This window comes from Vanessa tameamea, chromosome 24 (genome assembly GCF_037043105.1).
Source record: "Vanessa tameamea isolate UH-Manoa-2023 chromosome 24, ilVanTame1 primary haplotype, whole genome shotgun sequence".
NCBI classification, from domain to species: domain Eukaryota; kingdom Metazoa; phylum Arthropoda; class Insecta; order Lepidoptera; family Nymphalidae; genus Vanessa; species Vanessa tameamea.
Window position 1 is genome coordinate 3,792,681 of NC_087332.1, and position 16,300 is coordinate 3,808,980.

The 16,300-nt window shown below is 33.3% G+C and overlaps 1 protein-coding gene across 2 annotated transcripts; it reads left to right on the forward strand.

Annotated features, from left to right (window-relative positions):
- The first annotated feature begins 706 nt into the window (after positions 1 to 706).
- Positions 707 to 15,945, forward strand: LOC113398116 (MICOS complex subunit Mic60-like). Of its 2 annotated transcripts, XM_026636707.2 has the most exons (18): positions 707 to 813; positions 1,423 to 1,601; positions 2,476 to 2,632; positions 2,927 to 3,017; positions 4,868 to 4,939; positions 6,118 to 6,287; positions 7,372 to 7,498; positions 8,089 to 8,252; positions 8,651 to 8,776; positions 9,639 to 9,711; positions 10,618 to 10,706; positions 10,934 to 11,044; positions 11,609 to 11,726; positions 12,004 to 12,138; positions 13,162 to 13,265; positions 13,817 to 13,918; positions 14,336 to 14,421; positions 14,976 to 15,945. In XM_026636707.2, the coding sequence occupies exons 1-18, from the start codon at positions 769 to 771 to the stop codon at positions 15,151 to 15,153; spliced, it is 2,127 nt and encodes a 708-aa protein (XP_026492492.1). In that variant the 5' UTR covers positions 707 to 768; the 3' UTR covers positions 15,154 to 15,945. The 2 variants fall into 2 exon arrangements, with proteins under 2 accessions (XP_026492492.1, XP_064074822.1); XM_064218752.1 differs by lacking the exon at positions 4,868 to 4,939.
- Positions 15,946 to 16,300: the final 355 nt, after the last annotated feature.

Below are 16,300 nucleotides of genomic sequence, written 5' to 3' on the forward strand. Positions count from 1 at the left end.
ATGATTTATTAGTAATAACCTGATATTGCACAACGAAACATTTTAGGACTTTCGTTCTTTATTTATAATAAATTATATCCATACAGTAGTCGGAAAATTGAAACTAAAGTAGAAAATAGAATTTAGAAATACGTCAATGTCAGATTAACACAGATAATATATAATAGGCATGATGACAGATTTTGACAAACTACACTACCATGTTATTACGTTATTACTTTATACAAAATAAATCTTAATTCTGCAAAAAAATTAAGTTTATTAGGAAAAAATGATCTTTTAAAAATAAATTTTAAATTTTGTCCAAAAACGCTAGAATACTAATGGCGTCGGTCTAATGTCTATGACGTCACGCTTTCGTAAACATTTGACAGTTCGCATGTTAAATGTTTATTTAGATCCGTAATTTAATTTATTTTATACGAAAATTAATAACAAAATAATTTTACAGATTAATTAGGTGATATATTTTTGTTCAAAGCAGTTATTCACCTCTGACACTTTTTTGGGAGCTTACATATATTTTCCTATTTCTGGTAATATTTATTAACATAATTATTATTTCATTGAATATTACTCATTTTTTATTTATTTTTTAATATGATATTAGAAAAATATGTACTTATGTGCCAACGATTGAATCAGTTCATATAGATTAAATTACGAAAACCTTAATTTATATATAAGCTGTTTTTATGTATTGTCTATGGTCAAATAAGAATCTTTCTTGCTTTTGACAGCCCGAGTGGAATAGAATCAGTGCCGAAAATGTATAGATTTTCAAATCATTTAACCAATCCTAATTTAGTTTTGGTATGTATACGATTTTAATAACATTTTAATATCCAAAACTGTAGAAGAAGTTGTAAAACATTTTTAAAGCTTCCTTGTCCAATTAATGCTACTTGTATAATAATTTCTTGTTTTCAGTTTAGTAGCGGTATTTTTTTAACTATAAAGTTAATTATATTTGCAAGATATTCAACATTAGGATCTTTCTGTATTTTTTCATAATTGAATCATATAACACAACAAATTTTGTTGTTGTTGTAGCTTACATAACAATCGGTGGACGTCATTTTTGTAAATAACCTATAATTTATTAGGGATCCAGCCGTCAATGTCGATCAGCTGAGTTCTGAATTTACCCCAACATTTTTTATATTATTTTTAGGTAAAATAATTACTCAATAATAATCAATATTTAGAAAAATATATACATAAAACACCTAATATAACTTAACGTAATAAAAGGATAGTTACAATTGGCTATAAAATATTAATGTCTATCAATAATTCATATTTTAACACAGCTTATACAGCAATAGCTTGAGCTTGATAAAACATAATATTTATAATTTTAATATAAATTAAATTGCATGTTACATAGATAATTCTAATTTAAAAATTTTTACTCTACAGGTTAGAAAACAAATAGGGGACGGATCATGTGCGGCACTGATAGTTATGAGAGCCCCAAGGCGGCGATATGCACAGCTAGATCAAGACAGACCCAACAAAGAAAAACCTAAATCTCGTAAACTCTTTTGGGGGACCGTTGGTGCTACTGTTTTAACTGGAGCAGCTGTTGTCTATGCCAAGTATGTTATTAGAATACTAAGTATCATATTGAATTATAATTGAATCTTTGCTTCCTCTCATAATATACAAAAATATTGTAATACTTGAACAGTATAAGGTGCATGCTAAAAGAACATGCATCTTGTGCTTGTCAAGTTATATGACAGACAGACAGACAGTTACTGAATCTTTTAGTATTCATTTGACATATATGGCCAGTCAAGTATTTCATGAACATCAAAGGGGGATTTTGGTTTGCTTTTTAATGACGGGGAGGTTAAATGGTCATAATATCAGTACTACTTATTTCTATTGAATAATTAATTCATTTATTAAAACCCTTTACCCTATTTCAACACTCAATAACTGCTGCTCATAATAAAACAATATACAGAGTAAAAAAATAAAAATATGGATGCCCGACAGAAGTGATAGCTTAAACTACTTGCTGCCATATGTGGAAGAAAAAGGGAAGCCACACAGACCGGTGCCCTAAAACATTACGTAACGAAGCAGTTTACCGTGCCATAAAAGTTATCACTTCGAAATATATGTACTTATGTTTATGTAAGCATATGCAGGTGGGAGTAAGAGCGTGGTAACTTTTGCTGACAAGGCTAGGTTTAATAATTACTAAAATTTATTTAGTGCTTTTTCACTTAGGCATTACAAATAATACAATTTTTTTTTTTTTTTTTATTTGCTTTTATCAATAAGGATATTACCTGAGTTTAGTGTGCTAACAAGGAAATCAACTCTTAAAATTAATAGTACTAAAGATTAAATTTGTTATAACTTAATAGTATGGAAGGGTTGGGAACATTTTTAGTGATCAGATTTTTTGTGTGTTCTACTCATTAATTTATGCAGTTTTTTATAATTTGCGTCCTCTAGATCCAGTCCTGATGCGCGCAACTGGTTGGAATCAAATGCCCCATGGGCAAACGATTTAGTAGCCCTCGTCTACCAGGAGAACACAACATACTGGAAGTCCACTGTTAACCAGTTCAATAAAGCTACAACATCAATTAGCAACTTTTTATTTGGAAAGGTGGTTCTTTGGTTTTATATTATTCTCTTGACATATTAAAAATGTTTACATATACTTATTATTACATATTATATTTTATCAAATCTAAATGAAAGTTATAGTATGCAACTAACAGATCTTGATCTCTTCTTGAACAGAGACTTTAGCCTAGCAGTGGGTCATTTATAGTCTGTTCGTTAGTATTTTTCAGTGATATCTTTGAGTTGGCAGTGGTTTTACGATACTTAAACATCACGGCAATAGAATATTGTTGAATCAAATAATTTTAAAACACTGTTACAATATTTTTTACAGGAAGGTGTTTCGCCGCTCGATTTCAAACAAAGATCAGAACAGGATATAGAAAAAGATGCGGCCAAGGATTTTGCAAAGAAGACATATGAATGTGAGTAAATAAGATATTAGTGGTTTCTTTTAAAAAATAATTAAAGTGTGTTTCAAACCTATTAATAATCTGATCTACAGTATAAATACAAGAAAATAAAATAATAATCTCCATCGACTGACTGTGTTAAAAACTAAATATTAAAGATGATTATGTTAAAATCTATTCTTTTCATGCAGCATCGGATAAAAAAGGTTTTCCTGATAAAAATAAACCCAAAGGTAACTCCAAAAGCTAATTGTATATAATTTCTTTGATCCAAATAAGGACTTTGATTTTTTTGATGCGAGAATTTAACTTAATAATATCCAAATTTAGAATATTCATGCAAATAAAATCAATACAGAATCAAGTAGGACTCCGGTTATCGTTTAAGTACTTTGTCTCCTATTTGGAATTTGTTAATAATAATGATTTTGTATGTAGTATTTAGATTTTCTACTTCCTGTTCTTGAATTACAATTTATTTTGTTAGAACTATGAACAAAATGTCATATGATTAGATTACAATTCAATTAATACAATCTGTGCTAGAAATCAATATAAAAATTGGTCCTTCTTCATCATGAAATGGTAATATTTTTCAGGTTGTTTTTGTAAATGGCCTTACCAGGCATTTAAGTAAATTTGAAAATGGAATTTTTTTTTTTTCACAATTTTTTTATAGAGATATTATTATCTTTGAAATCGCTTTAGATACTAATATCAGGATTCGTCAAAATGTTATGAGCTTCACTTGAACTCACTTTCAAACATGCGGCGAATGTCTCAGGCTAAATCTATCTTAATTCCTTATAATATTGTCATATGGGCATGTCACACTAAATGTTTTACCTTGAGCGAAATATTTTTTACTTCAAAGCATAGACGGTTTGAACAGATTTGAGCATGGTCAATCATATTATAAAAACCCTAATCATATTATAAAAACATTTACATGCGTTTAATGCCTTTCCGAGCTATTTTATACAGCAACCTGGCTTTCTCAGATAAAGGAGGAGTAACAAGGATGCTATATATGTCACCGTAAGATTATAAACATCGTTAGATTACAATCTATCTCGTCAGATTGTATTGTGAACCGTGATATATGATTGCAATTTAACGCATTATTTTTCGCTATATTGTAATCTATCAATGGGAAGCGGTCAAATTGTGAACTGGCGTAGAACAGAATGCATCTCGCGCGCTGATTGGTTGAACGTTATGTACCTCCCGCCTCCCCGGCATCCGCCATATTATTTCAGCGTAAAATTGCAAATACCTTTAGATTATAATCTATTTGGCGCAATTGTACTCTTACAATAATACCGGCCAATCAGGAAGAGCTTTCAACAGTTGACAATTTGACGCGGGACAGATTGTAATCTAACAGTTTAACTTCAATAGATTACTATAGTATAGTATAGTGAAAAATAATGCGTTAAATTGGAATCATATTTCACGGATCACAAATATTTCGTCAGTTTACAATCTGACGAGATAGATTGTAATCTAACGATGTTTGTAATCTTACGGTAACATACATATATTAAAGTTGTAATAATGACTGTTTCTAAACTAATTATAGAGTCAGTGAGTGATTTCAATTTTATTTTATATGTTTATTAATCTAGAAATGGGACTTGAAGGGGTTAAATCACACCTAATTCTAAAGCTATAATGGGAATTCATTTAAACATAAATATTGTCATGGTATGTAATTAATATTAGAATAATTGTAGCACAGCCGCCTATCACTTTAATCATTTGAAACTTAACTGAAATTGTTTTATAATTAATATAGAAATGTTTAGAAATGCACTATTTTAGATTAACAACTAACAAAGATTTCATTTCATCTCTAACAGTACCCCCACCGACATTCCAACCGTTGTACGTGGAAGAGAAGAAAATTGACACTCCTGAAGTTGAAACACCAGGTTAGTTGGCCTTCGTGACCGAATTTCAAATAGTGGATTACTATTCAAATTCGGCTATACCATTCCTTATACCGTGAATGTGTCAACAACCTAGGCAGCGTAGATGCTATGTCTATTCTGCCTGTAGTTACCCTGGCTCACTCAGCCTTACTCAACACAATAGTACTAGTATAACTGTTGGTGTGAGAATATCTGATAAGTGAGTGGTACCTACCCAAACGGGCTTGCACAATGCCCTACGACCAAATACAACAATATACTTTCTTAATTCATTTGGACGGCAATACTAAATGACAGACGAGAGATTGAACACAGGACTTTACCAGCATTGGCTATAAGAGAAATCTAAGATATCATCAGACAGATCCGAATATATAATCTTCTACTGTCTTACTTTAAACTTCTACTGAAAATTAACAAAAAAAGTCCATATCTTCTTATTTTGGTCTGACGTAACTTATACCTTAAGTTTGACACGGTACTAGATTCCGTGTTAGTTAAACTTCTATATTTTTGATGATTTTGATAATTACTTATAAAAAATTAAATATATCTGCAATTTGTATCCTTTAATAAATAATTATTGATTTATTTAACGCTTTACCCGTAAAGAATAAAGTCCCATTAAGTCATATATTTTTTAACTTTATTGCTACCCCTATAGATGTTTTGTGTTATAAGACTGCCTCTGTTCTTTATTGGATCACTAACAATCGTTTACTTTGATACTGCAAGATGTATTTTAATTATTAATTTGCACTAAAATAGTCGTACCATTTAAACTGATGTTTTCCTTCATGATTAAAATTAAGGAAGCAGTTTATGTCCATTGTATATTTCGTTAATCTAACTTATCTATTTTTATAATTATGCACTTAGACTTGTATGAAAAGCGATGTGATTTAGCTGCGCGAATTTCTTCTCGTTTAAGTTTAGTTGAGATTACAATTACTTATATGTAAACGATAAAATACTTCGCCAATGTTTTCACGATTCTGACTTTGTACGTGCGTGTGTGTGTGAGAGAGAGAGTGAGAGAGAGAGATAAATCCGCGACTCGCGAAATCAAACGACGCGTGGATGAAATTCTGAACGAAAAACGTGAAAACAGACGCTTTCCAAAGTTTTCGAACTTATAATATATGGTTTCATAATAAAATTGGGTTATATATTTTCAGCTACCCTCGTGCAAACTGAGAAATGTGATCCTCAAAGCCCTGTGCCCATAAAGATAACGAAAGACATGGTGGAACTTGAACAGGATATGCACGAGAACACCAAATTAGCGGTCGACAACTACAAGAAGGCCACACAATCATGTGCTACTTATAACAAGGCACTGTTCAAGGTCAGTCATTTGTTTGTATACCCTGAATGTTTTAGATGATGAGTTGATATGCAAACTATTTTTAAGGACCTCTTTTATTTTATGTGATATTCTTCAAATTCAATATCTTCGATAAAGTTCTATATACGAAGTGACTGTATAATTATTGTATGCGAAAAGTTTTATAGTACCTGAAATAACATTGTGGTTAGAATTAAAGAATATTTATTCTAATACGAAATACATTATTTTACTGATAACACAAAATTTATAAAAGCCTAGCTGAACACACAAAAATATCAGTGATGTATAAAAAACAACAAATATATATACGCACCTGCAAGCGCCCCGGTGTTGCAGATGTCCATGGGCGGTGGTAGTCACTTTCCATCAGGTGAGCCTCCTGCTCGTTTGCCACCATATACAATTATACATATAAAATATTTAAAAAAAAAAAAGAAAAAGATCGTGTGTAACTGTAGATAGGAATATGTTTATTACCTCGCAACGTAGATATACAAGTCGGAATCGACGACAGATAAACTGTGACGTATTCTAAGCCCTAATTGATACAAAACGCCGCGATGGATAGGTCACTTTCGTCCATAGACACTGGTACTGTAAGAAATATAAAAATGCTTCGACTGTGTGTGTGAATGTCTAATGTGTATACACTGTCACTGGCTCACCTTCTCTTCGAAATGTATTATCTCACCGCCGAAGACGAGATAAATTCTAACTTAACTATATATATTTAATAATTAAATCACAAAGAAAAAAAATTGTAAATACACTTGGTGGTTGGGCTTTGTGCAAACCCGTATGGGTAGGTACCGCCCACTCATCGAATATTCTACCGCCAAACAGCAGTACTCAGTATTGTTTTGTTCCGGTTTGAAGGGTGAGTGAGCCAGTGTAACTACAGGCACAAGGGACGTAACATTTTAGTTCCCAAGGTTGGTGGCGCATTGATGGTGTAAGGAATGGTTAATATTTCTTACAACGCCATTGTCTATGGGCGGTGGTGACCACTTACCATCAGGTGGCCCATTTGCTCGTCCGCCTACCAATATCATAAAAAAAAATATATATATTTTAATTATAGATTGTTGAGTCGCCACTGGACGACTTGGATAGAAAGCATTTCTCGGCGCTACAGAGCGCGCAAAACGAACGCAACAACACCGTTAAAATAGCTCAAGAAGCTGCCAGCAAAGCCAAATTGGCTATCGGTAAGTACGACATTGTCATCATTTATTCGTTTCTCGTGTTTACGTATAACATTAATTTTAAGAAAAATATATTAATCAAATAATGCCTTAATTTCTATATTCGAAATATCCAATATTCTAAGTAATTCCTCTGAGAGATGAGCAAAGCAAATGGAAATGTAGAAGATGTGGAAATTGTTACGTATCATTCAGCATGAGTCTACATTTAATGTCAACTTTCAAGTCTTATATTCGTTGGATTACAAGGTTTAGGTTTTTTATTCAGCAAGTCCTGAACTCTAGATATTGTATAGTTTTAATCTCAGTGCCTACAGAATTGATATTTTCTAAAGTAAGCTCAGCTAACGCACTCCAAAAGGGGTCCATCTGTCAATCAAATTTAACTAAGGATCTACCAAGCTGACTCGACTTTTTCTTTTGCTTTGTGAAAATATCACTACGATCTCGTGAGCGGAGCAGTAACGATCAGTAACAGTGAGCAGTTTGATAACACGAAGCTGCCTTGACGAACATTTCTTTGATTGCGGGGGGGGGGGGTTCTATTAAATTGAATGATAAACAAAATTTTAATGTTCTAATTTTTCCCGCAGACACCCTAGATCGTATGATAAAAGCAGGCGTCCAAGCCCCGCCGGAGAGCGTCGCAGCAACTAACCGATACATTAAACAGTTCAGAGCAGATTTGAATGAAGTGGAGTCTGCATACAAGGAATGTTACAACAAAGCCGTACTCAGTGACAAGTACTGGAATAAGGTACAACTTCGAACATTCATTTAAAGGGGGGGCGGGGTGTTATCTGAATTATGGGAATGCTTTACTTGTAAATATTTTTAGCTTGTTAAGCAATTTTCATTATTTATGAGATACAGATTATTGTGTAAATTAAAGCTTGATACTGATTAGCTGATTTAGCAGATTTAGATTATTAATATATCTGTCTATCCTAAGCACAGTTAATATTCTAGTTTCAATTATTTTTAACAATTGAAAAATCTATCCATGTGTTCTTTATTAAAATATAGTACAGTGACAGCAAGTAAATGTTTGACTGTTAGGCAAAGCCTCTCGAGGAAAAGTTTTGGAATTTCTTTCACTACTCTGGATTTTAGATGTTATAAGTAGTCCAAATGATTTGTATGTAATTGTTCTAGGTAGAAGCAGCTCGCATGGCCTACAAGGAGGAACTGCAAATGTTGTTCCCCGGACTGGACCTCAGCGCCAGGCAACTCGACATACGCGGGGACACCGACCTGCTACTCATGTACACTCTCAAACAGGTCACTGCTATATACATATATCTATATTATTGATAAAAATTATCCTCTGAAGCCCTCCCAGACACTTCGGCAATGTTCTACGACAGCTGCTTTGGTTCTATCGTTATTATTTATCCACCGCTGCACCATCAAGCCCCATAGATTTTTGATAGGGTATATCCGCCGCTTTTGCAGGCCAAGGAATCACCACCACTTCCCGGTGCCGATGGAACCACTCATCACACGTCATATTACATTAACAGTCACTTAAAATAACGGCCGAATAATATTACAAGCGTTTTTATTCTAAGATTGCAAGATATTGCAAGAAAATATGTATATGACACTGACATACTTTGACAATTCAGTAGAAGATATCATATCTAAATTAAATCTTGTAATGACTAATTAGGCCATAAAATTTTTTTTATTTTGATATGACACTAGACGTAGTCCAAAGATGTTACACTATTTTGAACCAAGTTATCATACTATGTGAGTTTAATTTTATATGCAGTTGTCTGTTTAGTGCTTTAGTTTCAAAAGGTACTAAGAGTTTACGACTTGATAAAGGAATAAATTTGAAAACTGACGAAGGTTTTCTTACTCTGACTGTACAAACAACAGACTTGTCATCTTAAATGACTTGGTCGAAATTGTGCTGACAGCGTTGGTTACATTTGAACCTCTTGAAGTGGTCATTTCTATCAGACAAAACACTTTCCATTAGAAGGACCGTTTACTATGAGAAAATTCAATTACCTTTAATGTCATAGCTACTTTTTTAATTCCTATGTATTAAATACGGTTAAAGGAATTTATAATAAAATAATTCTAAAAGTACTATTTTGTATGTTTAAATAAATAATATTATCAATTTCAGATTCAATATCTACAAAATGAAATCGCTGAATTGCAAACGTTGAGGGAGTTGAAAATCAACAGAGCAATTGAGTGTAAGACTATTTCAATCACAGACGTCCTGAAGATAAATATACCTTAGATTGACATTTTCCATGCAATTTTCTATATTTTGTAATAAGTCTGCTATATTGTGCACTACTAAGAGTTTTTGATTAATATATCTTTACTTAGAATACAACAATATTCCTCTTAACTATTTAAATCCACATTAATTTTACGATAACAGTTTCGTTGAAGTTCAAAACGCTACTTTTTACCAAATTGATAATGAATATTATAGATTATTCAAGAGCTTTAACCTGTTAGCGGTTATTCCAACGACTGTGAAAATACCACTTTTTTACAAATCCTTAATAGGCTATTTGACCATGCGAAAAATAAAGTGTCAATTATTGTAATCAGTATATATTACGAGTTTAAAAATAGTTATTTTATAACGAAAGTTGAAAATAATAATTAATTTATTCAAAAATCCATAAATAAAAATGCATTTTTATAAACGTTTGTCACGTGACACAAAACGCTCCTGATTGGTCGGGTTTATGATGACGTCACTTGCTTGTTAACCTCGTTTGCCTACTGTATGTGGATTATATGTGCCACAGATTACAATACAGGCAAGTGACGTTACCGACCCATTGCAGCGCCATATTGTCAAAGTTGCGTTTTCGCGCGCTATTTAAATATGGAACGAAACCTTTACTGGCTTCCTTAACCTCTACTAAATAATATAAAATGGATTTTAAAAACCAGTCAAATAGCCTATTATGTAGGACCACCACCGATTATGTAGTTAATTCAACGTTAATGTTATTTTCTTCCTACTGCCATTATAATCAACTAAAGGAATCATGTTTTTAATTTTTTGTAATATATTTTTACTAATTAAATTTGTATTTATTATTATTAATCGACTTAACCGTAATATCTGTCCCCAGGTCACGATGAAAAGGCAATAATTGAAGCGAAAGTTGAAGATACGATTAAGAGAGAAAGATTAGAAAAAGAGAAGGAATATCAGAAGAAGGTACTGTTCTTTTTTTATTTGGACCAAAAGTTAACGATAAAGCAATAAAATAACAGCCTGTATTATGTCCCATTGCTGGCCTCCTTTCCTTTCGAAGGAGATGGCCCTATTACAGATTTTCATCCAAAACAAAATACATGAAGTCTCAACTTCTGTCCACACGGTCAGCTCAGCCATGGGCAAACACTTTAAGCCAACAAAATACGACAAAGCATTTTCTGTTTCAGAGTTTGGAAATCCAAGCTGAAGCGAATAAGGCGCTTAAAGAACAGCTGAAGAAACAATTTGAGATTCAACAGGAAGTTCTACAAGATAGACTTGCTAAGAAAGAAAAAGAAGTGAGTGACTTTAGTATTTTAAAGTACATTTAAATTGGACCCTAACTACAGTCCTTTTATGTTTTCGCTGTCCGAATATATATTTAGAAATTTGAACTCTAGCGTAATTAATATTAAGCCGATTATTCACTGTTAAAGGTAACTTTGAAGCATTTTCTTATTATTTATGTTTATATTTTTAAAGAAAAAAAAAAAAAAAAAGTTCTCCAATCCTGTTTACGTTTCACTGTGACAAATTTTAAACTTCATGGTAGGGCAAGCTCATCTAGATAGGTAACACCTACTCATCATACTATTCTACTGCCAAACGGCAATAATGTGTATTGTTGTTTGCCGGATTGAAGGGTGAGTGAGCCAGTGTAACTCCATGCACAAGGGGCACAATAACTTAGTTCCCTAGGTAAGAAATGATCAAACTTTCTTACGGTGCCAATGTCGAAGGGCGGTGCTGATCATTTGATTTCTGATGGCTAATTTCCTAGTCAATATATCAACATCTGCTGAAATATATATATAAATAACTATACTCTGTTTTATATTTTCTAAACATATAATTTGTAACAGGTATTGGGTAAATTCAGTCGCTCAGTGTCAGAGCAAGTGGAAAAGGAACGAGTCACGTTCAAGAAGGAGCTCGCCGCTATGGCCGGGAAACTAAAGGCCATCGAACAGACGCTCAAATGTAAGTTGCTATTTTTGTTTTATCTGTTACCACTCAGTAGGTTGCATACAATCTGACTCAAAATCTGGTTTAATGTAATCTAACTACGTGGAAGAATAAAAAAAAAATCATAAGATCGATAATATCACTATCACCGAACTAAATTTCACTAGAACTTTGGATGAAACAAATTTAGAAATATACTTTTTATAATTGTTATGATGTTGTAATATAAAACATTCGTGAAAGAAAACTATGAATTCTAATAATATACATGCCGCGCGTGCCCCGTGCGCAGTGCGCTCGAAGGCGGAGGCGGAGGCGCGGCGCTCGCAGTCGCTGTGGGCGGCGGCCGAGGCGCTGCACGCCGCCACGCGCCGGCCGCACGCGCGCGCGCCGCTGCGCACCGAGATACGCGCGCTCGAGGCCGCCGGTGAGCCCGCGCCGCGCCTGCGTGCACTGCGCGACACACTCCCCGCCCCTACCGGCCCCTACCCGCCCCTACCCACCTGGGTAGTTGCCCCGCAATCATCGCATGTGTCACCGCCGAACGGCAGTGCCTACTATTATTGCATCTCGCAAACCGCAGCTCAATAGCTTGTGTATCCATAGACACGGGGGACATGACACAGCATCTTAGTTAGTGGTGCATTGCGATTAATTTATTTAGTTATTATTTCGAACAGGGCCAATTATATATCCCATTCGTGTGGTGACTCATTTGTCAGTCATATCTACAAATTAAAAAAAAAACCAATATAATCTGGTTCTGTTGTCGATCGTTTGACTGCACTTTCAAATATTACCAAAAGCCATTGTTTTGATGAGATATTACATTTTCTTATTCCTGAAAACATACATAAATATAAATGCAAAATCATCTTTTGCACGCATCTATTATTTTGAGTGTGATAAAGTTTCAAAATACTTCCCAATAGTTCATTAAATTATATATATGCCACTAGACGCGCTGTCTGGTACTAAGATATTGTATACTAAATTACGGTCAATTGACCACAACTAAGCGACCGAGGAGCTGACGGTTGTTGGCAGCTCGGATTTATTTGAAATCATAATTAATTCGGTAATTCTTTGTCTAATCTACTTAATACCATTACAATCATGACCATTATCGAATCAAACAATTTCACTTTAATACTCTAAAGATAAACCGAAAAATATAAAAAAGAGTGTGCCACATCTGCGCGATCGTGTCGGCTTTAACCTCCTCCCCCGCTTTCTTTCCCTTTACCGTCACTGCGATACGATTTTAAATTTGAAAAACTTGTCTAGTTTTATACATATAAGTCAATGCAATGATATGCAAAAAAAGCTCCTTCGATGGCATGTCCATACGAATCGAAGTCAAAGATATATGGGAATATATGTAAGGTATATTGAATTATAATTATTTTAGTATCATATATATTACAACTGTTTTTTTTTTTATTACTAGGCAAAGATGACAAATTAGTTCAGACTGTATTGAAAGGGATCCCGGAGGAAGTACGAGAAAATGGAATTATGACTGAAAAAGCGTTACGAGAAAATTTTGATAAGGTAAAGAAAATTATCAATGGAATATATCGATATATATCATATATATATACATGTACTAGCTGACCCGGTCATGAGTTGTATAGAATTGTATTGTAAACTAATATATATTTTATAGTAATTTTAATATTATAAATATAAATACTTGCCGAGCCGAGATGGCCCAGTGGTTAGAACGCGTGCATCTTAACCGATGATTTCGGGTTCAAACCCAGGCGGGCACCACTGAATTTTCATGTGCTTAATTTGTGCTTATAATTCATCTTGTGCTCGACAGTGAAGGAAAACATCGTGAGTAAACCTGCATGTGCCTAATTTCAATGAAATTCTGCCACACGTGTATTCCACCAACCCGCATTGGAGCAGCGTGGTGGAATATGCTCCAAGACCTTCTCCTCAAAGGGAGAGGAGGCCTTAGCCCAGCAGTGGGATATTTATAGGCCGTTAATGTATGTAATATACTTAGCACCATATTCCCTTTGGCATCACCTGCATTTATCTTTATTATTTTTTTCAAATATTGTTTACTAAAACCGGTTTGCTTTTGGTCGTAGTTGGAAAAGACAGCAGTCAAAGTAGCACTAATCGGCCGTGATGGAGCGTCCCTTCCAGTCTATTTTCTGTCTTGGTTGCAGTCTAAATTACTTTTCCAGAAGGTAAGTCTAAAAACACTTCTTAAAACGTTTCATACCAACTTCTGTGGTTATCGTCAGTTAATTAAGAATATTTTCCATTCTAATTAAACTTTATATATAAGTGCATTGATTTAATTTGAGTGTATTACAGAATTGCTATCCTAAAATAATTTATGTCTTAGCTCATTGGACACGAATTTTGAAAACCCAACAAAAATATTTAAAATACAGTCAATGTCGCATATTAATTTCTGACATTTCACGATCTTGTTTACATACATAAATCTATTTATATATAAGAACGTCGTAAAGTAAGAAGAAATATTTAATTAAGATAACATTTAGCTGTAGGTTTTTAATATTTTAATTGTTATTTTAGATTTGTTTAGTTCGTGCATTGAAAGATAAAAAGATGGTATTTGTGGCTTTTAATTTCAGTTTGCTGAAATTCCCAAGGATGAACTAGAAAACCAGCCCACTGACTTCTCAAAATTGGACACCTTCGACATCATCCAACGAGCGAGGTTAGATACAGTCATTCCTTTTACTGAAAGTTTGTTTGATCATCTATTATAACAGAAGTTTATATCGTTGGTCAAATCTAATTTAATTGGGTCTTTGTGCACAAATTCTAACGTGTTTCATATAGAAGGTTTCGTGAGTGAATAGTTACAGGCATAACATAACATCTTAGATCAAATGATTGGAAGCGAGTTGCCAGCGTAAGGAATAGTAAATATGCATATATTTACAGTGTCAATGTCTACAATATTCGGTAGTGATCACTTACTAGGAAATGAAGACTTGTCTACCACCCTATTATAAATTTTAGCAAATCATATTAGACGTACATGGGACGATCCAAATTTCACATTGCTTTAAAAAAATATATGAAATAATTAATTGCTCGATAGAAAATTGTATAGATATAAAATAAGGGGTGAAGTTAGTTTTGGTTGATTTTCATATAAGAATTACAAATTGTAATGAATGTAAAGGACACATAAACTATTGTAAATCTTCTTGAGTGCAGTTTTTTTTCATCTTCTCGTGTTAAAAATATGTTATCGATTTCAAGGTACCACATGGACCACGGGAACTTGGCGAATGCTCTCCGCTACGTGAACCTCCTGCAGGGAGCCCCCCGGGCCGCCGCCAAGACTTGGACGGACGCAGCGAGACGCCATCTTGAAATACGACAAGCCGCGGAAGCTGTTATGGCACACGCGTCTGTATCCGGCTTACTCTATCTATAGATCGTATTGTCTGTGGTGTACGGGGTATTTGATTCGATGATTATTTCATTTGAAGATGGAAAGTAAAATATTAAGGGAAAAAAAAGTAAAATTTAAAATGTAGTTTGATTGCTACTGTGACATTAATGTAACGATTTGATAACTGATTTATATATTGTATTTTTTTTTTATTTTATTATTTGAAGTATTTTTAATAATATATTAAAGATATTCTGTCAAATACCCAGTTCTCTCTTTGACTTAACTGTGAGAGAATTCAATTATAATGTCATTCGAAACTTAATTTAGACTTCTTTGTAATGAAATGGGGTTCATAATGCTATAACATACATTGTTAACATAAGTATGAAGAAAATAATATTGAACCTTATGTGAAAGGAAATAGAGGCCAAATCCCAACGGTTTAAAAGAGTAAATATAAAATGTTTTCTTTATACGTACTTTCCTGTTTCAACGATAAAAATCGAACTTTATTTAAAAGAGAATAAAGCGTAATTTGCTTAAACATAGCTCTTTTATTTATTTAACGTTAGTGTTATTCTTTTTAATTAGTTTTATTATCAGCTAGTACCGTTAAAGTTTGTTTGAATATGTACCTAAAAGCCATACGTCTTAGGTTCGAAATAACAAATCAATTGTTTCTGCCACATACATGCATTTATCGAAAAGAAAATTTCATCATCATCATGTTCAAAAAAAATAATTAAATATTAAATGCACTGTGGTTGTTTAGTGAGCTTTGTAAATATGAAAAATTGTATTTAATTTTAAATTAGAGAATGATTTATTTCATTTGGTTGTTTTATTTTTCCTTTACAATCAACATTGAACTCTATTTCTCAACTGATAAGGCTCCAAATGAAAACAATGGGCTTGACTCCTGTGTTACGCCAAAAAAAAATATTTGGAGTCAATAAATTATCAATAGATTGGCAAAGCTGTTCAAAATTTGGTTATGTTCGTCCGTTGTAAACTTTCTGGTCGTGTCGGCCAATGAGAGTGAATTTACGTAGCGCAGATGTACCAGCACTAAAAATATTTCGTGCGCAATTGGTTATTCAATTTCTATGTTTTTTATATGCATGTTTCATATATACGATGAGTGACTCAAAAACTCAAACTCAAACTTTGATCTTTATGATCGTAA

Bases quoted from the DNA above. Each gene is read 5' to 3' on its own strand.
- LOC113398116 (XM_026636707.2), top strand. From the start codon at position 769: ATGTATAGATTTTCAAATCATTTAACCAATCCTAATTTAGTTTTG. The intron at 3,018-4,867 runs GTGAGTAAATAA...CATCTCTAACAG, and splicing joins TGCAAAGAAGACATATGAAT to TACCCCCACCGACATTCCAA. The intron at 8,777-9,638 runs GTCACTGCTATA...TATCAATTTCAG, and splicing joins TCATGTACACTCTCAAACAG to ATTCAATATCTACAAAATGA.